Source organism: Garra rufa, chromosome 10, assembly GCF_049309525.1.
Source record: "Garra rufa chromosome 10, GarRuf1.0, whole genome shotgun sequence".
In the NCBI taxonomy this organism is placed as follows: Eukaryota; Metazoa; Chordata; class Actinopteri; order Cypriniformes; family Cyprinidae; genus Garra; species Garra rufa.
Window position 1 is genome coordinate 28,437,180 of NC_133370.1, and position 26,969 is coordinate 28,464,148.

The 26,969-nt window shown below is 35.4% G+C and overlaps 3 protein-coding genes across 3 annotated transcripts in view; 2 read left to right on the forward strand and 1 right to left on the reverse strand.

Moving 5' to 3' along the window:
* The window catches only part of rreb1b (ras responsive element binding protein 1b), a 54,908-nt gene extending 44,337 nt beyond the window's left edge, over positions 1–10,571 (forward strand). Inside the window, exons 12-13 of the mRNA XM_073848988.1 lie at positions 6,218–6,958; positions 8,317–10,571. Coding sequence (XP_073705089.1) covers positions 6,218–6,958; positions 8,317–8,786 — 1,211 coding nt within the window. The 3' untranslated portion in view covers positions 8,787–10,571. The remainder of the gene's footprint in view (positions 1–6,217; positions 6,959–8,316) is intronic.
* Positions 10,572–12,175: 1,604 nt separating this feature from the next.
* Positions 12,176–20,597, forward strand: riok1 (RIO kinase 1 (yeast)). Its single transcript, XM_073849599.1, has 17 exons — positions 12,176–12,362; positions 12,752–12,977; positions 13,119–13,209; positions 13,333–13,402; positions 14,232–14,274; positions 14,373–14,465; positions 15,203–15,315; positions 15,404–15,484; positions 15,568–15,654; positions 15,778–15,915; positions 16,032–16,135; positions 16,214–16,320; positions 16,481–16,546; positions 19,170–19,289; positions 19,378–19,431; positions 19,694–19,840; positions 19,925–20,597. Exons 1-17 carry the CDS (start codon positions 12,313–12,315, stop codon positions 20,033–20,035), a joined length of 1,701 nt encoding a protein of 566 aa, XP_073705700.1. The 5' UTR covers positions 12,176–12,312; the 3' UTR covers positions 20,036–20,597.
* nebl (nebulette) lies at positions 20,059–25,280 on the reverse strand. The gene is made up of 7 exons (XM_073849600.1): positions 25,050–25,280; positions 24,852–24,946; positions 24,618–24,702; positions 23,587–23,694; positions 21,978–22,155; positions 21,719–21,837; positions 20,059–21,608 (listed from the first exon to the last, which is right to left on the reverse strand). Exons 1-7 carry the CDS (start codon positions 25,116–25,118, stop codon positions 21,432–21,434), a joined length of 831 nt encoding a protein of 276 aa, XP_073705701.1. The 5' UTR covers positions 25,119–25,280; the 3' UTR covers positions 20,059–21,431.
* Between the last annotated feature and the right edge of the window lie 1,689 nt (positions 25,281–26,969).

Genomic DNA, 26,969 nt, shown 5'->3' on the forward strand with positions numbered 1-26,969 from the left:
GTTCTGTTCTATAAATTTTGAGAATTAAAAAAATCAGGCTCTCATGAAATCTTTGAAATCAATCTTTGTATGGCTAGTTTATTCAGTTATTCAGTATTGTTGTGTTTCCCCTGTTTTATTCGTTTAATATTCAGAAACAAGTGCCTTTTTTTTTTCAAAACATTTTTTAAAAGAAAGAATTCAACCCTCCAAAATTTTGTTTGCCTATGTCACAATATGAGATAAATCCAGCCCTGTAAATGATGCTGATTTTTGTTGCCAAATTGGTTTGGAAGCGTTGTTGAATAAACAAGTAACGTTAAACTGAACTTTTATGCCTGTATGACTGACAATTTTATTGACCACTGAGAAAGCATTGATTTGGTAAGATGATGGTTCATACCATGTAGAAAAATTACATTTTGAAAAATAGCTTAGATGTAGTAAACTACTTTTGCCGTGTTGCTGCTGTAGCTTAGCTTAGCTAAGGAATGGGAAACCACTACAACACTGTTATACGTCATCATACGTTGTCGCTAGTTCTTAATGTTACATCAGAGGACATGCGCCGATGTTTATCACACATTTCAAGATGTTGAAAAAAATGTTGTAGCGTTGCAAAAAGTACAAATGTACGGTGTACGCACTGTTCATTCACATGTACACATATGGCCGTAAGCAAAACAAACAATGCGTTATCACATGCACGGCAAATTGCAAATCTGTGGTGTAGTGGTGCCTTGAGAAGTGGGTAAATGCTTCATTTGTGTACAGCAAATTGCTGGAGTTCGAAAATCAGGAGTTAGGCAAAAAAGTGTGAAAGAGTTAAATTTTTGGAGTTTATTCTTTAACTTTCACAACAGTTTGTGTTACGGGATACTCCCTGGCTGTGTTGTATTTCGGAGTTCATTCATTGGTGTTCAGGGGCACGTTTTAACAATAACGTTACATCAGGAGCGCGCCATGACACGAGCCTGGTTCTGCCACACGATCGACTGATGAAGTTGTCTACTTCGTCATGAGGTAGGTAAAAAACTAACTCCAAAATGTTCTTTATCTTCTGACAGACAGCTGATTATAGCTGTTACGTTAGTGTACTGACGCCAATAACCGCGGCGAACTTTGTGTTGAATGAATCTCCGATGCAAAACATGGCTGTTTTGAGCGGACTTTTTTTCGATGTGAACAAGCTAATATTAGCTTACGTCTTTCTGTTCACCTTATTTTTTTGTAAACGAGTGTTTTGCTGTCAAATTTAAGTTGCGACTCGCTCAAGAAACATTCTGTTAAGCTTCCATAATGTCATGCCGACGAGACGAGGTAATATCTAGCAATGTCAGTAAACTGAAGTGTCTAAGTCTAACTTTACCCTGGCTAAAAACGATCATAGTTTAGCCATGAACGTGTAAAGTAATGCCTGCAATGTTTTGAGTCGTAACGGCTAACGTTACAAATGTTTTAGTAGTGACTCGTGACCTATGAGAGTTCGTGGCTTTCATATTAAACATTTTGCATTTTCAATCACACTAACAGGTTGTTTTAAATTACATGTTTTCTCTTCATTGTCAGGATGTTGACAGAAGTGCTGGATGGAGGGAAGTAGTAGTAAAACTGGACGAAATTTGTTTCTCAGATTTTCTCAATTCAGGTGAGTTATGTGTTTAGTAATCAGTTAATAAAGAGTAAGTGACTGTAATTTTATGATTTATTTTGTAAATAACATGTTGTTGATGTTATTGTGTAGTCCAGCAGAAGTTTTTGAGATAAAACAACACTGAAAAAAGATGACCAGGGCTCAGCTGATGTACTACATGTTTTCTTGCTTTTTGGATGTCAAAGGACTGGTAAGTATTAAATAATACTTCAAAATGTTATTGAAAAAAATATATATTTTTACATTTGTCTGAACGATTATCTTTTCTTAAAAAAAAAAACAATTTCTTTGTGACTGAAGAAAGAAAAGAAAGACATGAACCTCTTGGATGACAAGCGGGTGAGTAAATTATCTGTATTTTTTTGTTCTGGAAGTGGACTCTTCCTTTAATGCCTATTGTTTATAAAGGGATGTTTATCTTGTGTTTCGGTCATGCCAAAGTATTGATGACCATCATCTGGCCACTAAAGAAAACCCTCAGCCATATCATCTTTCCTCAGGGACATCAAAAGCACAGGTTTCCACCTTTTACATCGTCTTGGACTGAGAAGTTTCGCCTTGTCAGTCATGTGAAACCTTGGGTATTGTTGAAGAGCTGTTCAAGTAAAGTAAAGTATCATGATGCTCTGTCCAGCCTGTACATATTTTTTTTTAAAGACAAATGTATATAATAATGATATAGGTAGAACTGAAGTCAAAGAACTGAGAGCAAGGCAGTTGAACAAGCAGTATTCTTATTTAAGCAAAATGTTAAGTTCTGTCCTCTGTGCTCCATCCTTCAGCTTTCAGTTTTGTTTTTATTCAGGCGCCTCAAACTAATTCATGGAATGTATCCTGGTATCACTGTGGAGTTGTTTCTTGTTACTTCATCTGATGTATATCTACCTCTGGTTACACAATACTACTGCACTATTTTATAATTATTCAGGTTTGATTTTATATAATGCAATGATGTGTTTTTGACTATGCTGTATACAATTTTACTAAACATTTCTTGTTGGCACTGCAGACATGTATTAAATGTAAATGTTTTGCTGTTAGATTTTACAGTATTTTATGACAGCAGTTAATTTCAAAGTGTTTACATGCATGGAATTTCAAAATCCAATCTATGTATTTCCTGAAATAAAAGCAGCTAGTTGAGAGTATGGCTTTCAGTGTAGTCATTTCCACATAAAACATATTGTGTTTACCCTAAGAAGTGTTTTTAACACTGGTTAAAGAGTTTAAATTATAATTAACTAAATTTTAGAGTTAAAATTACTCTCCAAATGATTAATATTTTAACTCCAGAAAGTGTTAAAATCTAACTCTGAGAAAGTGTTAAATTCTACTCCATTGAATTTCCTTTTGAACTTTCAATTTGAGCGCATTGGTTTACTGGATCCTTGGACTGAAATGTTTACAGGGGTTCACTGGTTTAAGAAATTTCAGATGGTAAAAATCTGCTTCTTTTTAATTGTAAGGTATTTTTTTTTTTTTTTCATTATTATGTACTGATTTAAATGACTGGGGTGTGGGAAATTCCCTCGCCACATGGCCTTCCATGTTTCTAACTTGCAGTCAAGTGTATATGACATAAAAATATATTTTGTAATATCAATCAGTGCAAACAGTGCTATCTGCTAGCAAACTTTAGCGATTTTTTGCAAACGTTTATTTACAGAACAACACCATAAACACAAACACAAGATTAAAGGTAATATACATATAATGAAAAATTGTCATAAATATCCTTATTAATGGCAAAAATTACCTATATTTATAAGTCTGCTTGCTCGAGTGAGCAGGCATGTTGGAAAATGGAAATTTCTCTTAGCCCTTCGTTTGAAATGAGGTCCCGAAAATTCTTTGTTTGGAGGCCTATCTGGCCCTTCCCCTTCCCCCTACCCTTCCAACCTAACGAGAAATGAGACACCCCTAGCACTTCACCCCCCCCCCGGAGCCAAGCCAGCTCTTCTCACCTTTATTCATAGGTTGGGGGGAAGGTGAAAGGTGAAATGGCAAGTTTAAAAGTGACACGAACGACCCTCATTAACAATTGTGAGGTTAGATGTTTGAAAGGTTGTGAAAAAAATGGAGGCACCAGTGCAATCACTTTTTTTGTGTGAAAATAAATAAATAATTTCTTCATTTTTGCTTATAAAGGTATAGGAGTAATACATCATTCTGACCTGTAACGGGTCCATTTTTATTTTAGTGCACTCACAATAGCCTATAAACAACTCATGCGTTTATAAAATAAAGGAAAACAGAAGATGCGCTTTCTGCCGTCTGTTCTTGAACATCGCTTCACAATGAACAAAAGCTTTAAATTACCACTTTAAAACGAAATAATTCAAATCGAAAATAGAAACGTTCATTATGTAATCTGTAGGCCTAAAGATTTAAAGATATTTCTATATAAAGGCACGTCCAATTTAGAAATGGCGAGAAATTTTTCTATTTATCTCCATTATTGATGAATGTCTAAAATATAAAAGTAAGGAAAAGCCTAAAACAGGGCTGATTATATTTATTTTATAATTCTATTAAAATTATAATGTTATAGAATATACTATAAAATAATTATAATTACAAATTATACTGGCATAGAGTATATGTAAAACTTTAATAATTGTAGCTGCTTATATTTTCAGATTTTATGTTTCTCTGTTCTATATATCTTAAAATTTAGAGGATTTGCTGCAACGCAATTTTGTCCGATATGCAAATTATTTATTAGCCTATTAGTATTTTAATCCATAAAGCAAATGCTTTAAAAACACCTTTAAAAAATACTATTTTTGCATCCAGATGCTTTTAAAGAACTTTTCAATATACATGTTATCTTATATCTTAAATGAACTTGTATCTTAAATGTAAACCATGATTTCGTTGTATTCCCTGTGTAACGAATCTCTTACTTATAGCTACATTTTAGGTGCGTCTGAGCTTTGTTGTTTATGGTTTTTTTAAAAATCAAGAGTTGCGCGCACTCAACAAAACTGACAAGACTCATTTGAACGCTTCTGATAGACATTGCATTCCTAACCCAACAGAATCGTGTGTGGTTCGTTATAACACTGTAAAAACGCCTAAAAAGAATTACGGTGCAGATTATCTGATCTTAATGTAATGCCGCAATTTACATTTTCTATTCATTTTCATTTTATTGTCAACAGACGTAATATATTGATTTTGTTTGGGCAGGGGAATATGTCCAATTTAGTGGCATTTTTTGGCCCCAGGTCAAGCCTTCCCCAGCCTTACACACGCTCCGCCTATGATACTAACTATATATATACCCTTAGAATATATAGCCTATATATACCCACTTAGAATAATTTTCTTCCCGACCCGACACGCTAAATTTAATTCTCATTTCCAGAATCTCACATTTAACCATTTGGAAACAATGTCGAGTATAAAACTTTTTTCGCAGTACATCCATTATATTTCCATGTTCCACTTTTAAGACGTATTACAGCCCTGCATTTTAGTCCGTCAAAGATCAAATGCGGGCTAAAATTATATTTTAGACATTCAGTGGTGATTTAAAAAAAAATTGCAGCGCTGGAGGAACCACGAGACCAGGCTACCATGACGGTCCTGTTAGCAGCATTGAGCGCACGTTCAGCACAGCTTGGAAGGGTTCCTTGTTTAAAGCTTACCACAAAACACTGGCAAAAGTAAATACCATGACTGTCTAATAGTAAGGAGATATTTTAATTATTTATTTAGAAACTACTGTTTTCTGAGTCAGTGATGATGCAGTTAACAGTCCTCATATCCTCGTTGGACGCGCGCCTTTAGAGAGAAATGCATCTCTATGGACTAGCTACATAATAAAAACAGTTTTTGTTTTCTATTTGTTTTTTTCGTTAAGTAGTAATTTAAGTCTTTCTACATATTTATTTATCATGTCTGACAAAAAAATAACGGTTAAATATTTTCCACTGAAAAAAAAATGTAACTGATCGAGCTTGAGCCTTCATGTCCTAAAAATGTGTTTTGCTCTCTCCGCACAAACGATTGGATATGCACCTAATAGCGCATATTTATATCTATTATTATTTATTTCTTTTATTTTACATCTATGGATTTTAGTTTAGCCAATTCGTGATTTGAGAAGGCAAATTGAAAGAGTAGGTCAACTCACTGTCTGCCGCTTGGTCTTTAAGAAACAAAAAGCTTACGTTTAACGAACAAAAATGCTCCAATTTTTTTTTCTAAATTAACTTAATAAAAAGGAAACGAAATTATAAATACTTTGCCGTTACATACAGAATGAATTACCGATTATGGCGCCAGATATTGAAACAACAGACATAAATACTGTCCAAATAGCCCTCTTTGTGCAGGGCTTGGCCACAGAATGTTGTTCCTTGCGCCACCTGGTGGATATTATATGAAGCGCAACAACGTTTTAAAAAAACCTAAAAAAGCCCCTGCAGGCCGCCGCGTGGCGACGCGTGCTGAATTGCAGGCTGCCGCGTGAAAAAAGACGCATTTTTAATGGCCAGATCTGTATAAATGGAAACTGCTTCCATACAAAACAGTGAAATTTATATAGTGCTTAACAAGGTTTTCTTGTCTTTGTAGAGAGTGTATCTGACTCTGAACCTGCAACCAGAGATATTGTGGATCTGAGCTCTGTCAACCCCAAACAAGAAGAGAAAGCCTCATCTCCAGAACAAGCACTAGAACAAACAGGACAATCAGCCGCTGAACAAACAGACAGCTCGGATCCAAACCAAACACTGCCAGCTGAGGAAAACCCTGAGAGTGTAGAAAATAATGATGACGACTCTCAAAGCAATAAGAGCCTTGACATGAACCTTGCCAACAAGCTTGTGGACTTCAAGCTTTCTGGAGTAGAGCAGCACCAGCCTAAATCAAAACCTGAACCGGTTTCTCCACCAGACGAGTTTCCACACACCTGTCAGTCCTGCAATAAGACCTTCCGCCATGCAGCCACTCTCAGCCGGCACCAGAAAACTCACATTCAGGAGGTCCAGCCAGAGGATGGAGGCAAAAAGGGAAGACGCCAACCTGCTCCTCAAAACCCAGTTACAGTGCTCAAAAAGGAGATAGAGCAGGACACAAAGGTAGAAGATGATGAAAAGGACGAGAACAGCAGCTGTGTGGAAAGTGGTGCCGATGAAGAGAGGGAAGAGATGAGTGAGGATGAAGAAGAGGCTGCTTCCTCAGAGCTTAGGGCTTTGGATGAGGAGGGCGACACACCTGGAGGCAAAACCGATAAGAGGAAGAAGATCTGTGCTGTGTGCAGCAAACGCTTCTGGAGCCTGCAAGACTTGACCAGACACATGCGCTCACATACTGGTAAGATCTACAGCCTTTTATTGAGATTGTATAGTATCCTTAAAGAGATAAGTCACCCAAAAATAAAAATTCTGTCATTAATTACTCGCCCTCGTGGCGTTCCAAACCAGTAAGACCTTTGTTCATCTTCTGAACACAAATTAAGATATTTTGGATGAAATCCAAGAGCTTTCTGACCCTGCATAGACAGCAACACAACTATCACCTTCAAGGCCCAGAAAGGTAGTAACCTTGTTAAAATAGTCCATATGACATTAGTGGTTCAACCATTATAAAGCTACGAGAATACTTTTTGTGTGCGAAGAAAACAAGTAACGACTTTGTTCAACAATTTCTTCTCTACCTTGTTCTACCTTTCTGGGCCTTGAATGTGAATAATACTGTGTTGTTACCTGAATGATCCACAGCTGTGTTTTTTGTTCAGTGATAGTTGTTCATGAGTCCCTTGTTTGTCCTGAACAGTTAAACTGCCCACTGTTCTTCAGAAAAATCCTCCAAGTCCCACAAATTCTTTGGTTTTTCAGAATTTTTGTGTAGTTGAACCCTTTCCAACAATGACTGTATGTTTTTGAGATCTTTTCACATTGAGGACAACTGAGGGACTCATATGCAACTATTACAGAAGGTTCAAACACGCACTGATGCTTCGGAAGGAAACACAATTCATTAATAGCTGGGGGGTGAAAACTTTTGGAATTTAAAAATTAGGGTAAATTTAACTTATTTGTTCTCCTGAGAAACATGTATGTAGCTTCTATATTCAGGCAAAATAAGAAAATTGTAAACTTCTTTCTGTTCAAAAGTTTAAACCCCTGGTAAGATCTGGAGCTATTTTTTTATTATGTACTGTCCTTAAAGAAATTGTGATTAATTACACACCCTCATGTTGTTCCAAACTCGTAACACCTTCGTTTATCTTCTGAACACAAATTAAAATATTTTTGATGAAATCCGAGAGCCTTTTAACCCTCTAGCAACACGTTGAAGGCCCAGAAAGCTAGTAAGGACATCAGTGGTTTAACCTTAATTTTATGAAGCTACGAGAATACTTTTTGTGTGCTAAGAAGACAAAAAATAGCAACATTAATCAAAGTCTGACTTGAAATTGAAATTGTTGGATAAAGATGGACTATTTTATCGATGTCCTTGCTACCTCTCTGGGCCTTGAACATGATAGCTACATTGCTGTCTATCCAGGGTCAGATCATAAGTCATATCTTAATTTGTGTTCTAAAGATAAACAAGGTCTTACAGGTTTAGAACAACATGAGGGTAAGTAATTAATGACAGAATTTCCATGTCTGGGTGAACTTTCCCTTCAACAAATCCAATATCTAAAACAAACCTTTTTGTTGTAGGTGAGCGACCTTATAAGTGCCAAACCTGTCATCGCACCTTCACCCTGAAGCACAGTCTGGTGAGGCATCAACGTGTCCACCAGAAACCCACAGATGAAAAAGGGACCGACGAGGCAGAAATGAATGAAGAAATGGATGGAGCAAGAGATAACGGCGAAATGCTAGAGGAAAAAGAGATCAGTGAAGCAGCAGCTCCAATCCAGAGTGAAAATGAACATGAGAAAGCAGAAGCACCCCAAGAAGAGAGTGAAGAACACTTAGAGGAAATTAAGGAGAAGCAGCACCCTGAAGATACATCCGTGGAGATGAATTCTGCTGAGGAACCTCAGCAAGATGAGGCTAAACAGGAGGAACATCAAACATTAGTCGCCTCAGTTGAGGCCCAATCAGGCTGTGATTCAGAACCTGCAAAAATCAGTGTCCATGGCTGTACAGCAGCTCAGGAAATGATGGAGAAGCCCGTTCAGTGAAGAGAACATTCACTGTGTTGATTTTGTGCCATAGTTTATCAAGCTTCCACAAACACTAGGTCTTATACAGTATGCATGACAGATGCAGACTGGAGAACAGTTTTTGAAGCACAGTGATTCTTCTCTTGATGCCTTAATGCTTTTTTCTAAAGATCTGGATCAACACGTAACTGGACAGTAGCAGTTTTAATCCTATTTATATGATTTTTAATGAATCATATAAAGCCTTCATATAAATAAATTAGAAGCATTTGTATGATGAACAGATGATTTATATATCAGCATTACATTGTATTATTCTTATGTCAGTTTTTAGTATCTGTATGGAGTTTGCTTTGGTTTCTTTTTCTCTTTTTTTGTCTTATGGAATTGAAGAGCTGAAGTGCCTGACTCATTTTCATTTTCATTATCAAGATTGGCTGAATACATTTTGGATAAAATTGCTGTTTAGCTCTATCGTTTTTATTTTGGGGAATCGTCAGCCAATCAGTTTATCGGCAATATTTGCCTGTTCTTTGTATATTATCCTCCATCTTCGAGCCTCGTTGACAAATGATGCAGATGACATGTATAAACGGCGGGAAAGCTTGAAACAGCGCCTTCTGGTGGCGTCGAGTGTGAAGTATTATATTATAAGGCCTGTGCATCAGAGAGAAGAGTGCTTCTGAGAGTCACGCAGTATGTATTTAATATCAGCGTGATTCCGAGTACATTTTATGTATCTTTAAAGTGTGATTCTGTTTGCGTTTTTGGGTTTTGTGTTTGTACTGGAAATCTCCCGAGGATTCACTTTGACTTCAACACTGGTGTTCACACTAAAAATCAAACACTTTTTTTAATCCGGTAGATACCGGTTCTAAAAAGTATCCCTCATACTGGTTTAAATCATACAGTTTTACACTTGTTGTTGTAATAGAGTGACTTTAATAACCCCTGAAGCCCACACAACACTTCAATTTTGGATTCAATGAATTTGGCTGAAGTCCTCTCAGTGGCGAAATGTTTTATTTTGAAAGCTGTGAGTCTTTAAAAGCAGTTGAAACATTGTAAATGAACTGGTCTTTATATTTGAAACACATTTAACATTTGTTTTTGTGTAATGATGTTTGTACTTGTAAATTTGTACAAGTGCGTGTGGGTGTGCACAGTTATACAGATAGAAAACACTGAACATGTTATGCAGGTATTTATTGATCAGTCTAAAGCGTGTGGTTGTAATTTTGTCAAAGCCATGTAGAATCCGATTTGTCCGGCGAGGAGACTCAAAGATGAATGTTGAGGTTCTCTACGTTTTCAGATGCTTTAGATAATTCTATCTTTTGTGTGTATTTTTGTTTGTCAGCTAATTCAGCCAATTCAACTATCCATTCATTTGAGAGCATCGAACCATAGAGTATAAATTGATGGGGTTTGACCATATGATTATAAACGTATTGATTTTGCATGTTAATCTAATTTGAATTTCTCAGTTATTCTCTTTCTCAGGGGCTTTTCAAAATCAACATTTTCTGTGTAAACTGTCTGGTGTGTAAAATTCGAGCTCTGTTCCCTACACTACATTTAATTTGGTCACAGTATGTTTGGGCTTAATTGTATCAGACTTTTTCTGCAAAAATTGGTATTGTAATTCACTCCGATATCATAATCAATGACCATGTTTGTCAGATGGATTGCAAATACCTGTCAGATCAATTCCGATGTAGGAAACCCAATGTTTTTGCTTTTCACCTTGCTGTTCAACCCTGTAAAGTGAATAAATCATCCAATCAATAAATGTACACTAAGAAAGAGTGAGAAATTAAGTTCTGTTTTTCTGTCTACATAGTATTAATATTGATTAATAGTATTATTAATGTAAACCAAAACATCCTAGCAGCCACTTCCATATAAAAAATAAACACTACAGTTGAAAGGTTTGGGATCAGAAAGATGAATGTTTTTTTTAAAGAAGTCTCTTGTGCTCACCAAGGCTGCATTTATTTGATCAAAAATACAGAAAAAACACTAATATTGTGAAATGTTATTACAAGGCAAAATAGTGATTTCTATTTAAATATATTATAACTTGTAATTTATTCCTGTGATGCAAAGCTGAATTTTTTATCAGCCATTGCTCCAGTCTTCAGTGTCACACGATCCTTCAGAAATCATTCTAATATGCTTAATTATTATTAAAATGATCAATTATGGCAACATTTGACTTTTTTTTTTTTTTTGGAACCTGTGATGCTTTTTTTTTCAGGATTTTTTGATGAATAAACAGTTAAAAATAACAGGATTTATTCAAAATATATAAATCTTTTCTAACAATGTAAGTCTTTGCCATAACTTTTTTATCAATTTAACACATCCTTGCTAAATAAAAGTATTAATTTCTTTCAAAAAAGAAAGAATCCAATTTACTGACCCCAAACTTTTGTATATTGTTAGAAAAGATTTATATTTTAAATAAACACTTTCTTTTGAACTTCTTATTTATTAAAAAATACTGAAAAAGGTATCACAGGTTCCCAAAAAATATTAAACAGCACCAATGTTTTCAGTATTGATAATAAATATTAGCATATTAGAATTATTTTTGAAGGATAATGTGACACTTAAGATTGCAGTAATGATGCTGAATATTCAGTTTTGATCACACAAATAAATTAAATTCTGATTTCTGAAGAAAACCTTTATTTACATCATAATGATATTTCACAATATTACATATTTGTCTGTATTTTTGGTATCAGCCTTGAAGAGCATATGAAACTTCTTTAAAAACAATACAAATCTTACTGATCCCAAACGTTTGTATATTGTTACAAAATATTTATATTTCAAATAAACACTTTCTTATTAACTTCTTATTCATCAAAAATACTGAAAAAGTATCACAGGTTCCAAAAAAAAAAGCAGCACAACTTTTTCCAGTATTGATAATAAATATTAGCATATTAGAATTATTTTTAAAGGATCACGTGACACTTAAGATCGCAGTAATGATGCTAAAATTCAGTTTTGATCACACAAATAAATTAGATTCTGATGTACATTAAAATAGAAAAACATTATTTACATCGTAATAATGTTTCACAATATTACATTTTTTCCTGTATTTTTGGTATCAGCTTTGAAGAGCATACGAAACTTCTTAAAAAAAAAACCTAACTTTTCAGCGGCAATGTACATACACACCACACACATAGATACAAACATAACAACAACAACAACCCCTGCTGAATTCAATTTTGTCTTCATTTGATATTAACATTATATCTTTATGAAGTACAATAATCCACGAATGATTAGACTTAAAACCGATGTATAATTTGGCGTTACGAGTTCTCTCTTTGAGCCTTCACAGCACCCTTACCCACATTGCCGGAAGTGAGAGTACTCCGGTGTGCGTGCGTGCGTGCGTGCGTGCTGTTGGTATGTAAACGTGTTTTGACAGTATTTGGCCGGTTCCTTTACATTTTGTCTTTTGTTGAGATATATTTTAAGGATTCTGGCTTTTTCGGGTTAAAAATAGAGCACCGCAATGTATCAGGTTGTACCAGGGCAGTTTGATGACGCGGACGAGCCGGGAAGGTATGAAACTTCATTAACTTAAATTAATAAAGGCATATAGTGAGTCATATTACAGGGCTCAAAGCTTATGAAAAACAGAAATATACTGGTATATTTACATTGGCTGTGATCATGATTTATTAGACATTAATAATGAATTGTATGCACATCAAAATAGTATGTATAGCACTCATCTATAATAGAGAAAATACATAATAGATCAGTAATGTGTAACTTATACTGTATGGTAGCTGTATGTTTATTTTGACAGGATATGTTTCATATTTTCAGAGAGGCAAACTGGAATTATTGAGTCATTTGACCAATAACACCAGCTAAAAAAATGACAAAAATACACTTACAATTAACAAATTTTAATTGATGTTGTTTACAAAATGTGTATTTCACAGTGAGCCTGAAATCAGTCATATCCCTGACAAGCCCTCCCTGGAAAACATACTCCATGAAGTTACTTTACAATCCTTCGAAAATAATAAGCAAGGTGAAAATGAGGAGGACTGTGATTATGATTATGATGAGGAAGAGGATGATGACGATGAATGGGACTGGAATGAATCTGGAGGAGGAGACTTCACAAAGCGCTACACGGCAATAAGAACTGGGTGTAATCCACAGGTATTTATTACATATAAGTATCGTGACCGCAAGGCCAATGAATACCATTGCTGACAACAAACCTGGAGTTTCTAGAAATTTGTTTAGCTTCATTTATGGTATGTTGAATTATTTGCATGTTCTTTGTTTCTTTTCCACCAGGCTAATCGTCAAAGTTCTAATAATAAGTCTTTAAAAATGTCCACTCCGTCAGACAAGGTCCTGAGGAAATATGAAAACAAAATAAACCTTGGTAAGCTTGTTATTTAACTACAAATCAAATTAAGAAAATGTGACTAAAGCTGTATGTACTACAAACGTAATCTAGTTAAAATACATTGTTTTATTCTCTTTCTGAATTATCTGTGTTTTACAGATAAACTGAGCTATGCTGATTCTGTGATCAATAAAGTCACTGTGATGCAAAAGCAGAGGGAAGCAGACACGTATGTAATTTTATTTTAGTATTATTTATATAGTTTGAATTAGATTTTCTGTATACACTACCAGTCAAACATTTTTAGAAAGTAGGATTTGTTGTTTTTTAAAGAAGTCTCTTTTCTATTTTATCCAAAGTACAGCAAAAACGCTAACATTTTGAAATATTTTTACTATTTAAAACGGTTTTCTATTTGAATGTATTTTAAAATGTGATTTATTCCTGTGATAAAGCTAAATTTTCAGCATTATTACTCTTCAGTCTTCAGTGTCACATGATCCTTCAGAAATCATTCCAATATACCAATTAGCCGAAGCTGAAGATCAGAATATTAGAATTATTTCTGATGGATCATGTGACTGATGCTAAAAACTCTTTGAAATCACAGCAACAAATTACACTTTAAAATATATTTAAATAAAAAACATAAATTTTTAACAGTCAAAATGTTTTTAAAAAAGTACTGTTTTTGCTGTGATTTCTTTTGAAAACATTAAAAATCTTACTGTTCGAAAGTTTTTTACTAGTAATGTATATTTATTTTAATTTACATTTTAGCTTCAGTAATTTTAATATGTGCTTTTGTCATTTTATTTATTGATTTATTTAGCTTTCATTTATTTGCATTTTAGTTTTAGTAATTAAAAGAAAACTAAATATGTGTGCTTTCTGGCAACTAACTAAAATATAACAAGTTTTTCATATAATGTTTACATTTTATTTTTTTAAATAAATATAATTGTATTTTTAGTTACTAGTAACAGCGCAACAGACATGATTTTAATTCAGGTTTAAGTTTTTAATGTTAATTTTTTGTTGTTGTTGTTTTTTTGCAGTTTTCGAGTTAAGGACAAATCAGACAGAGCTACTGTTGAACAGGTGTGTTTGTTTAAGCTTTATTTGTGATGATTTCACTTGAGCACCAGTGTTGTAACTGATGCTGTATTCATATATGATATTTTAATATGACTATACAGGTTTTGGACCCCCGTACACGTATGATTCTGTTTAAAATGCTCAGCAGAGGCGTCTTTTCAGAGATCAATGGCTGTATCAGCACAGGCAAAGAGGCAAGTTTGTTTTAGTGTCATTGATATATTTATTAGTTTCAGTTCATGTATTCTTTTAGTTATATTAGCACTTCAGGTTGAAAATGAGAAATGTTGAAGGAAAATAAAATACAATTAAGTTTTTTTATATATTATTGGTTAACTATTTAAACCCTGGTTTGTTTGGCTGAATAGAAAAAAATAAGGATATATTTTGGGTATACTTGAGATCTTCTTAAAGGAGTAGTTCACTTCCGGAACAAAAATGTACAGTTAATGTAGTCACCCCCTTATCTTCCAAGATGTTCATGTCTTTCTTTCTTCGGTCGTAAAGAAGTTATGTTTTTGAGGAAAACATTTCAGGATTTCTCTCCATATAATGGACTTCTATGGTGCCCCCGAGTTTGAACTTCCAAAATGCAGTTTAAATGCAGCTTCAAAAGTCAAGGAATAAGGGTCTTATCGAGCAAAACAATTTTCTAAAAAGATTTACAATTTATATACTTTTTAACCTCAAACACTCCTCCATTATGGAAGGAATTCTGAAATGTTTTCGTCAAAAAATATAATTTCTTCACAACTGAAGAAAAAAGGCATGAGCATCTTGGATGACAACGGGGTGAGTACATTATCTGTATTTTTTTTTTTTCTGGAAGTGAACTACTCCTTTAACTAGGAAGTAATGTTAATGTTGCTTTTTAATTTTTTTTCTTCTGCTATTCTATTTTTATATTTCTTTCCTGCATTTTGTACCACAGGCAAATGTCTACCATGCAACTACAGCAAAAGGAGAAAGCAGAGCCATCAAAATATACAAAACATCAATTCTACTATTCAAAGACAGAGATAAATATGTCAGTGGGGAATTCAGGTAAGACTTTGTTCAGACATTCAGTCCTATTTAACCTTATTGATATGTGCCTATAAACACTCAATTTCTATGTTTAAATACAATTTAGGTTCCGCCATGGCTATTGCAAGGGCAATCCTAGAAAAATGGTGCGCACTTGGGCTGAGAAGGAAATGAGAAACTTGATCAGGTGAGTTTTTTGACTTCTTTATTTTTCTGTAATAAACATTTTATGATGATTTTTGTCTCTAATGTTGTTCCATTTATGTCAAGACTACAGACTGCACAGATTCCAAGTCCAGAGCCAATCATGTTGCGGAGTCACGTCCTCGTCATGAGCTTCATTGGTCGAGATGACATGTACGTGGGCATTTATGGTCACCATCTATAGATGAACAAATACGTCTCAGCTTGAGTTTTCAACAAATTCCTAAATGATACTTCAGACTTTTTTTTAAGTGATCTCATTGGTGTGTTCCTCAGGCCTGCCCCTCTGTTAAAGAACGCTGTCCTGTCCGAATCCAAAGCCAGGGAACTCTACCTACAGGTCATCCAGAACATGAGAATAATGTACAAAGATGCTCGTCTGGTCCATGCTGACCTTAGCGAGTTCAATATGCTGTAAGATGACATTTTATAATACACTTAAGGTTTTTAATGTTTATTGATATTCACATGTGCTGTGACCAGTGGAAAGTGTAGAAAAAAATTAAGCATTGCTGTGTTCTGGTGTGCAGGTATAATAACGGAGATGCCTATATTATTGACGTCTCTCAGTCTGTTGAACACGATCACCCTCATGCTTTAGAATTTCTTCGCAAAGATTGCACCAATGTCAATGGTAAGTATGTGGAGCCTAGAGTAAGTTGGCAATGATGTTTCTTTTGATGTAATATATATATTTTTTTTGTTCCGTCAGACTTTTTCCAGAAACATAATGTAGCTGTTATGACTGTGCGTGAACTCTTTGAGTTCATCACAGACCCCTCCATCACAAGTGACAACATTAATCAGTACCTTGACAAGGTCTGTGAGTAACAGTGATGTATCATTGTTAGTTTAAATGACGGGCTGTTTTTCTTGTGTTTTTTTTTATACATTCTGTCAAGCTTGATGTGATTGGGTACATACATTTGTTGCCGTGTTTGATGTAGTTTGACTAAATATGTTTGTGGTTTACCTGCAGGCGATGGAGATAGCGTCTGAAAGAACTGCAGAGGAACGATCCAATCAGGGCAAAGTTGATGAGGAGGTGCATTCTTTTTTTAACATTTCTCAACAGTCATATATTGCTCTTTGTGAGCACTTGTGTAGGGTAAAAGTCAATATTATTATTGGTAAGTAAATTTAAAACTATTAGATTATTTATTATTAATTGAAATAAGACTGGAATTACGTCTAAATATTAGATTAAAACCTTGAACTTGACAGATTTCAACTAGACAACAAAAATTAGAAATTTTGGCAACTATCCTGATAATTTACTCACCCCTATGTCATCCAAGATGTTCATGTCTTTCTAATTTGAAAATAAATTTATATTTTAATATATGTTAATGTGCGAAAAAAGTCAAACACCCTTTACAAAAAACGTTAAATAACGATGTTGAAGTTGGAGGAGAAAATGAGATGGCATTTTTACCTTACCTTTTTGAACCGAAGTACACGGATGAAGAACCAATTCTTTTTAAAAAATGACAATTCGTTTAGCTAGATAAGACCCTTATTCCTCTACTGGGATTGTATAGAGCCCTTTGAAACTGCAATTTTGGACCTTTAACCCACCGATCCCCATTTAAGTCCACTATATGGTGAAAAATCCTGTAATGTTTTCCTCAAAAACCTTCATTTCTTTTCGACTGATGAAAGAAAGACATGAACATCTTGAATGACACTGGGATTTTTTTATTCTGGAAGTGAACTAATCCTTTAAGTTAAAGTACTAAAATGGAAATAAAATTAAATAAATAAAAAAATGTCTTAATTAATACAAATATCAACACAACAATTACTAAAACAAAAATGAAAACAAAAAAATTTAAAAAAACAAAGCTAATTCAATGTATTAATACTATTTAATAGTATAGAAATAATACAAAAATAACATTGGTGAACACATGCTAATATTGTAATGATTGTATGATTTTTTTTATTTTTATTTTAAGAAATCATATAAATACAAATAGAATTTTTTTTAATCCATATATTTGACCACAAAACCAGTTATAAAGTAAATACTGAGAAAATCATCTTTAAAGTTGTCCAAATAAAGTTCTTAGCAATGCATACAGTTGGGAAAATAATTATTTGATCCCCTGCTGATTTTTTTTTATGTTTGCCCACTGAAAAATTATCAGTGTATAATTTTAATGGTAGGTTAATTTGAACACTGAGAGAGGGAATAGCAACAGAAAAATCTAGAAAATGCATTTCAAAAAAGTTATAAATTGATTTGCATTTTAATGAGTGAAATAAGTATTTGATCCCCTATCAATCAGCAAGATTTCTGGCTCCCAGGTGTCTTTTATACAGGTAACAAGCTGAGATTAGGAGCATTGTTTAAAGACCCCTGTCCACAGCAATCAATTAATCAGATTCCAAACTCTCCACCATGGCCAAGACCAAACAGTTGGTGTGATTATTCGCAAATGGAAGAAACACAAAACAACTGTCAGTCTTCCTCTGTCTGGGGCTCCATGCAAGATCTCACCTTCAATGATCATGAGAATAGTGAGGAATCAGCCCAGAACTACACAGGAGGATCACAGTCAATGATCTCAAGGCAGCTGGGACCATAGTCACCAAGAAAACAATTGGTACACTACGCCATGAAGGACTGAAATCCCAAGGTCCCCCTGCTCAAGACGGCACATGTACAGGTCTGTCTGAAGTTTACTATTGAACATCTGAATGATTCAGAGGAGGACTGGGTCAAAGTGTTGTGGTCAGATGAGATCAAAATCAAGTTCTTTGGCATCAACTCAACTCACCGTGTTTGGATGAGGAGGAATGCTGCCTATGACCCAAAGAACACCATCCCCACCCAATAACATGGAGGTGGAAACATTATGCTTTGAGGGTGTTTTTCTGCTAAGGGGACATGACAACTGCACCGCATCAAAGGGATAAATCTTGGGTGAAAACCTTCTTTCCTCATTGAAAATGGGTCATGGATGGGTATTCCAGCATGACAATGGCCCAAAACATACAGCCTAGCCAGTCTCCAGACCTTGATCCCATAGAAAATCTTTGGAGGGGGCTAAAAGTTTGAGTTGCCAAACGTCAGCCTCGAAACCTTAACAACTTGGAGAGGATCTGCAAAGAGGAGTGGGACAAAATCCCTCCTGAGATGTGTGCAAACCTACTGGCCAACTACTAGAAACATCTGACCTGAGTCATGTTTTGCGAAGAGGTCAAAAACTTATTTCACTCATTAAAATGCTAATAAATTTTTTTGAATTGTGTTTTTCTGGATTTTTTTGTTGTTATTCTGTCTCTATTTGTTCAAACAAACCTATCATTAAAATTATAGACTGATCATTTCTTTTTCAGTGGGCAAACATACAAAATTAGCAGGGGATCAAAGAATTATTTTCCCCACTATATTACCAATCAAAAATTAAGTTTTGATATATTTATGGTGGGAAATTTACAAAATATCTTCATGGAACATGATCTTTACTTAATACTCTAATGATTTTAGGCTTAAAAAAAATTTTGACCCAAACAATGTATTGTTGGCCATTGCTACAAATATACCTGTGCTAATTATGATGAGTTTTGTGGTCCACATGTAGTACAGCAGTCATGAAACTTGAAGTTATTGTTGTGGGAATCCTGTCTGACAATTTACTCCTAAATCTGTCTTAAAACAGGTGTTTAAGAGAGCCTACATTCCACGCACACTTAATGAAGTCACCCAATATGAGAGGGATGTGGACACAATGTTGAAGAAAAAGGAGGAGGGTTCTTCTGAAGATACAAACACTAACAACGTACATCTCGCCTCCCTAAATAAAAAATAATGAACTAATGCTCTGAGAACTATTAGCAGTGGTTAAAATGATCTGTTTTCCATTACAGATTCTCTACCAAACAGTGACAGGCCTCAGGAAAGACCTTTCTGGTGTGCAAACGGTGAGGAGAACGCTGTTTTTGTTTTTAAGAAGACCATTTGGTGCATTAATGATTAAGCTCTAGGTTTAAGACACCTTATGTGGCCAAGACTTTGTTTTTGCTATTAAAGCACCCACTAGGTCCCTTTGGAATTCTCTTTGCCTACATGGCATGTGGGAGGATTAAGGCAGAGAATATAAACAACAGCCGTTGCCAAACTCAAGCGTAATGACTATGAGGAATCAGATTAAAAATGCTGTTGCTGAATTTTTTTATTTGACAGGTACCCTCGATACTGGAAAACTCCACGAAGGATGATAGTTCAAGCTCTGAGGGAGAAGAGGAGGATGAAGATGAAGATGAGAAGTCAGAAGGGGAAGACACACAGGAGGGTGGCAGCAACACTGAGGAAGCACAAGTGGACAAAAAGGTACCTAATGCAAACAGAAAATGTTGCTACCAGATGAATTGTGTTTGTGGGTTGTGAGAATAAGTTGCTGTTTCTGTCTTTCAGGAAAGAAAGAAATTGGCTAAAGAAGCTCAGAGGGAAAAAAGAAAAAATAAAGTGCCAAAGCATGTGAAAAAGCGTAAGGACAGGGTTGCCAAGACGAAGAAAGGAAGATGAATATGGTTGAGATGAAGGTGAACTGAGATAATAGCAGAAATGCTACTTGGCTGATGGTACCAGTACTGAAGCTGGGAACTTTTGCTGATGAAATATCCCTTAAAGGTGCAGTTCACCCAAAAATGACAGTTCTGTCATTAATTACTCACCCTCATGTCGTTCCAAACCTGATATATTTTGATGAAATTCGAGAGCTTTCTGACACTGCATAGACAGCAATGCAACTGACATGTTTAAGGCCCCGAAAGTAAGTAAGGACATCGATAAAATAGTCAATGTGACATCAGTGTTTCAACCGTAGTTTTATAAAGCTATGATAAGTCACAGAAGTTACAAAAATGTTCAAAAGTATCTTAATATCTTAATTTGTGTTTCTAAGGTGAATAAAGAAGGTCTTACTGGTTTGGAACGACATGAGGTTGAGTATGTAATGACAGAATTTTCATTTTTGACTGAACTATCCCTTTAACAATTATGAAAATGCCTTTTATTAGCATTGTGAAAATGTTTTTGAAATGTTTATTAAAAGTATTCTTTTTAATAAACTTAACCTTTTTCTGATCATACTGCTTGAATAGTGGTTAAAATATAAATCAATTTTTGTGGTAGTGGAACATTTAATTTACATTGCCGAACAGTTTACACAAATATTCATGTTTTACAATGCAGCATGCTGTTAAAAATAATGCTCTCTTTCATATAATCCTCTATACATCTTGTACATTTAACATTTATGTCAAAGTAAATACCATGTTGGTACAAAACTGTTTATTATATAACATACACTAACTTTCCAAAAGTTTGGCAAAATTGTTTAAATGTTTTTGAAGTCTCTTATGCCCACCAAGGCTGCATTTATTTGATAAAAATACAGTAAAATTGTAATATTTAAATGCATTTAAAATAGCTATTTTATATTTTCCAAATGTAATTTATTCCTGTGATGGCAAAGCAGAATTTTCAGCATCATTACTCCAGTCTTTAGTGTCACATTATCCTTGAGAAATCATTCTAATATGCTGATTTGCTGCTCAAGAAACATTTATTTTATTATTATTTTTTTTTTGATTAGTAGAAATTTTAAAAGATCACATTTATTTTAAATAGAAATGTTTTACAACATTGTAAATATCTTTACTGTCACTTTTGATCAAATTAATTCATCCTTGCTGAATAAAAGTGTTAATAAAAAAAAAAAGAAATAAATTAGACGCCAAACTTTTGAACATTAGTGTACATTCACTTACACTGGACGTTCAGAGTAACAAAATGAGAAATGCTAAACATTATAAACACTTACAAAGTGGGACAATTCGCACTATTAAAATAGAGCTGTACCTGTAACCATTCAAATATGGTGTTTAATTTGAGGCTCAGTCTGAGAGATGTAGGACAACTAGCGAATGCCCTCTACATAATTAGCAGGCAGCATACCCGACCTCCCTGTCCGCTGTACCGTTCCATACATCCAGCCTTCGTCGATCGGCTGCACGTTCTGAATGATGTCACCATCCCGGAATGACACCTCATCGTAGTCCTGCGCCGTGTAGTCATACAAGGCCCTGTACATAGTCTGGTGACCATGTATTTGTGCATTAAAAGTAAGTATTTTACATACCTGAATACATTTTAATCAAAAAGAGTGTACATGCTATGTAATACCCTAGAAAAAGCAGGACTCACCATGCTCACGTGTTGTGACCTCAGCTGCATTGACCTCAGTGAATGCATGCTGGTCTGATGCATGTAGCTGTGCGCATGGCTGTGGCCACTGGGATAGTACGCACCAGGGAGAACAGGTGCTAAAACAACAATTATCAAGAGTAATATTTTGCTTATGGTTGTGAGTTTGAGATTTTGATTTATGTTACTGATTTTGTTGTACTTTTCCCTTTTTTAGGGTTCACTACCAGGTGTGAGTGTCTCACATTAAAGAACTTACCCACAATGACACCAGGTCTTCGATCCATCTCCATAATGTACTGATGGACACCCTTGTGTGTGCTGTTCCCCACCGTCTCATGGTTAGGCGTCATCTGAGCTCGTACCAGGTACGTGCTGCGCGCTCCCTGAGTGACCCCTTGCAAACCTGACACCTCAAAATCCTTATGGTACTTTGCCTGCAAGAATGAGATGCCATCTGTTTCATGCAAATTTAAGTGTTATGTATTCAGTTGCAATCGAAATCATTCAACCCCCCCAGAGACTGCAGTACTTTACAAATACAAGCTTTTTGTGAAGATCCAAGACAGATTACTAGTATAATAAAAGTGATAATGTTAGTATACTGTATAGCATAATATTTTTGAGTTGTAGTTTTTAATAACACAGCTATGTCATAATTATTCAACCCCTGTTCAACATTGCTGTTTTTTAGTCACTTAGTTGTATGGTGGGGAGCAAAATTGTCTTAAAGCACATTTAAGCCTTTAGGAACTCTGTTAGAAAACAGAATTAGCTTGAGCTGTTACACATACATACAGTTAGCCCATGCATGTGCTGAAGTTTGAGTAGCTAATATGAGTCAAGAGAGCTCTCACAAAAGCTATAGAGAAGAAATCATTTTATTACCTTCGAATGTCTAAGGCTATATGAAGATTTTCAAGAGATTGAAAGTTCCTAGATACACATCTGGTAGCCTTATTCCTTAACTTAAAATGTGTTGTACCAGAAAACGTTTGAGGGTGTTAACCAGAACAACAAAGCACAATATCATAAAATGTTTGAACAGAACAACTGAGGAAAAACCTGCAATGTACAGCCAAAGACTTTCAAGATGACCCGACGAAAGGTGGAAAAACATTTCAGTGCAGAGTAGAAGATGAACACAAGACAAGCATGGCTTTCATGTTGGGGCATCTTGCTGAATGCCACTCTTGACCAAGAAGAACATGAAATGCTGACTTGTATATGCTCAAATTTATTTAGATAGACCTGTGGAGTTATGGAGGAATGTTTTATGAAGCGATGCGACTTATAAGCAGAAGAACACCATCTCCCTTGTCAAACATTGAGGTGGGCTAGTCCTGTTACGAGGGTGTTTTACTGTTACAGGAAGTGGAAATCATGACTGTATGAAGGTCATCATGGATTCTTTGAAGTATCAGGCCATTTTGGCAAGAATTGTGATGCCTTTGTTGCAAAGACTAAAGCTGATGATCAATGGACTTTCCTGCAGGACAGACATCCCAAAGTATATCCAAAGCTACTAAGCTTGACAGAAGCTTCTAAGAACTTCCAAGCAGCATTTATTGGTGGTTTTAAAGAATAAAAGATTTGGCAACAAATTGGACTTTTGGGGGTTGAATAATTTTGGACATGAACATTTAGAGCCAATTTGATTTTTTTTTTTTTTTTTTTTCATTATTCATCAACTTATATTCTCAATCACTCAAATGTGCATTAATAAACTTTGTTGTTGAATTGTTTTCACAAAATTTTGTTCTCTGCAGCAAAATGTCTTAAAGGTCAAGGGGGTTGAATCATTTTGATTGCAAATGTACTTTTTTTCCCCATTTGGCTACATTAGTTTTCTGCATTTTCCTGCATACATTACTGATCTGATCCTGGGCCTTCCTCAGTCTCTGTAGCTCTGGCGTATCCAAGACAAATTTGAGGCCCCGACCCTTGCTCTGTTCAAAATCCTTCCTGTACTTGACCTGAAGAACAAGAAAACCATTTTACCAGGGAGTTTATTGGGTGCAAAATTTACTTTTACATGGTGTTTATATATAAATGTGCCACCCTACAATTATAAAAATCCATCCATTTTTTTAATCCCCAAAAAACTAAAACAGTCTTAATTATTAAGCGTTTAGACATCATACTGCTCTGCCCCAGTCCAAGAACGCTGACGGACTGTCCCGTATTAGCATATTGTCCACTGTCTGCCATTTTCTCCACGCTCGAGCAGCTATAGCGACAACAATGTCTCGTAAGCAATGCAGGTCTTTTGTAGTTGGATGTAAAAGTTTTTGATGGTAACGCACCACCAAAATACACAAAAGAATTATCATTGTTGCAGGCATTTCATAAAGGCCCTAAACAATCATACCAACTTCTGGATGTTCTGGAGTTTTGGATGGTTGCTTTTTCTGATTATCATTTTTTTTCCAGGTCCCTAACACAAAGTCTGACCAACATTAAATGCTAATTTGTAACATAAAATTGTGAATGCAAATACAAAAAAAATATATTTTCACAGCTTGCTGACCTATCTTTCAGTAAAAATACATTTTCTGTCATAATGCCAGGATTAGGCCGCAGTATGGAATTGGCAGCATCTTTTGGGCTGCCAGGTGGAGACGCTGAGGGGTTCGGCCAGGGCACCACGGAGCAGACAGCTGCCTTGCTTTTCTTCATGCTGACCTCAAAGTATCACACCCAGTCCCTCCCTGGCAGCCAAAACACTCATGCGGTTGTAAGCAATTGTCTCATCCCTTTCAATTGCCTCTACCAATAGCAACAAATAACATTATCATACCCTATATAAGCTCCCCTTTAGAATTAGAACAGTACTTTAAAAATATATTTTTATCATGTGTAATAATGGGTACACTACATAGTGAACAAGTGACCTTACCTGACTTTGGAGCTCACTTTGCTGTCTCAGCCGTAGGTTCTCAGGGGTGTCTGTCACAATTGTGAAGGTCTGTTTTGGATAGTGCCTTTTTGGAGAAAGTAAATGAGTCATTTTGGGATTTTGGACTCTACTATATTCATATTTTATCAAATAAATAAACATATAACAACAAATTACTAGTGTATATAAACATACAAGTAATTAACAAACTAGTATTTTTGGGCAATAACATACGCGTTGCAGTAAGGCTTCTTCTCATATCCCTTGTAGTTGTTCATGTTGAGAGTCATTTTGCACACCTCACAATGGAAGCATCCTTTGTGCCAATACTGTAGGATGTAAAGAGATAGAAACTAAACAGTAAGCTCAAAGCGTTATAAGTATTTAAACATGTTTAGTTCTAAGCTTCGGAAGAAAGAGAATATAGCCTACCTTGTCCAGGCAGTTCACTTTCTCTGTTGCGTAGACAATTTTCCCACAGCGGGCACAATGAGGATTCATTTTTAAGCTGTTGCGATGGTCCGGGGAAAACGCATAACTTCTCCAGTTACTCCGATAATCTTGTTGTAAATGTCTGAGATATGTCAGACCTGCTGCAGCATGCGGAGAGTTTATGTCGCAGAGCTTTAAATTCGCGTGGCTCTCGATTGTTTATCAGCGTGCTGCTGCTCTCGCAGTGAGGGAACTGAATCAAAGATGCGTGAGATTTCACCAAACATCACCCGCTGAGACTGTTGGAGCAGCAATCAAACACTGACCGCGGGGATTCGGCTATTCTGTACATGCACAAGGAGCCAAAAAGGGCTAAACAAATCGGTCTAAATAAAGAGTCAGGCTTTGTAAGGTGTGACACATTTTATTTCGTTTTTCTGGTGTTTTGTTACAGGTCTCACAAAATGGTTTGCATGATGTTTGTAATGGTATTTTGGTTTCTTGGACATGTTTTGTGCGTAATTTAGTTTCTCTCGTCATTTATCAAAGCTGGACTAAAGAGACATGAATAACATCTCGCCTGGGTAATCTTTTTTAATTAGGCTAATAGGATGAGTAGCAGTCAGAAGTCGTTAAGAATAATGGCATCATAATGCCTAAAGAGGGCAGTAGAACATCAAAAGATGCACTTTTGAGAGAAATTTAGAAAAACCTTTCTAAATGTAAATTGCTGGTGATGAAGACGGGACGGTATTTCTAATACGGTTGAGGTCAAAAGTTTACATTCACCTTGCAGAATCTGCAAAATGTTAATTATTTTACCAAAATAGGTAGGCTACACTGCCCTCCAAAAGTTTGGAAACACCCCTGGCAAAGTGTGGTTCATCTTTAGGCAATCCTTCAGGAGGCTTGGAGTAATATATCAAGGCAATGTTTGAATAAACTGACAGCTCAGATGCCCAGATTATGCAGAGCTGTAATAGCTGCTAATCGTGGATATTTTGATGAATCATAAAATATGTTTTTGTAGTTTGTGTTGTACCTTATAAGTGCAAAATTATCACAAATTAAAAAGAATTCATGCCAATATTGTCCAAAACCCCACTTTTCTAGAGCTGTTGCAAACTTTTGGTGGGCAGTGCATCTTCTGTAGCTTCTGAAGGGCAGTACTAACTGATATTTACTAACTTACTAACTTGATATTTAGGCCAAATAAAAAAAAATGTACACATCATTGTTCAAAAGTTTATACCCCCCACCCCCCAGCTCATAATGCATGTTTTTTCCCCTTCTGGAGCATCAGTGAGCGTTTGAACCTTCTGTAATAGTTGCATATGAGTCCCTCAGTTGTCCTCAGTGTGAAGAGATGGATCTCAAAATCATACAGTCATTGTTGAAAAGGGTTCAAATACACAAAAATGCTAAAAAATAAAATAATAATAAAAAAAATTGTGGGACCTTAATGACATTTCTGAAGAACACTGGGCAGTTTAACTGTTCAGGACAAACAAGGGACTCATGAACAACTCTCACCAAAAAAAAAAGAAAAGCTGAGGGTCATTCAGGTAACAATTCAGGTAACTACTATTATTTTCTCTTGTGGACTACATGTCTTTTATGTTAAATATCTTATTCAGGTCAGTATTAAATAAAAAAATAATATGCATTTTGTATGATTACAAACGTAAGTAAAAAGTGCTTTGTCGATGTAAAGGTGTGCTCAGGTTTGTGTGTGTGGTTGAGGTATACTCTACGTAATGGGGGCAAAATGTCACAAGTATTGCAATATCCAAAACCGTTGTCCTTTTGGGACATTTTTGGTCCCAATGAGTAAACAAGTTTATAAATCATCCAAAATTAATCTGTAAATCTAAAAATGCAGAAAGATTCCTGTGAGGGCTAGGGTTAGGGTAAAGCGAT

Excerpts from the sequence above, each read along its gene's own strand:
- riok1 (XM_073849599.1), top strand. The coding sequence starts at position 12,313 with ATGTATCAGGTTGTACCAGGGCAGTTTGATGACGCGGACGAGCCGGGA. Across the intron at positions 16,321-16,480 it reads TTAATCAGTACCTTGACAAG|GCGATGGAGATAGCGTCTGA; the intron begins GTCTGTGAGTAA and ends GTTTACCTGCAG. Across the intron at positions 16,547-19,169 it reads AGGGCAAAGTTGATGAGGAG|GTGTTTAAGAGAGCCTACAT; the intron begins GTGCATTCTTTT and ends GTCTTAAAACAG.
- nebl (XM_073849600.1), bottom strand. The coding sequence starts at position 25,118 with ATGAATCCTCATTGTGCCCGCTGTGGGAAAATTGTCTACGCAACAGAG. Across the intron at positions 24,947-25,049 it reads AAGTGAACTGCCTGGACAAG|TATTGGCACAAAGGATGCTT; the intron begins GTAGGCTATATT and ends TACATCCTACAG. Across the intron at positions 21,838-21,977 it reads AAGACCTGGTGTCATTGTGG|CACCTGTTCTCCCTGGTGCG; the intron begins GTAAGTTCTTTA and ends TTGTTGTTTTAG.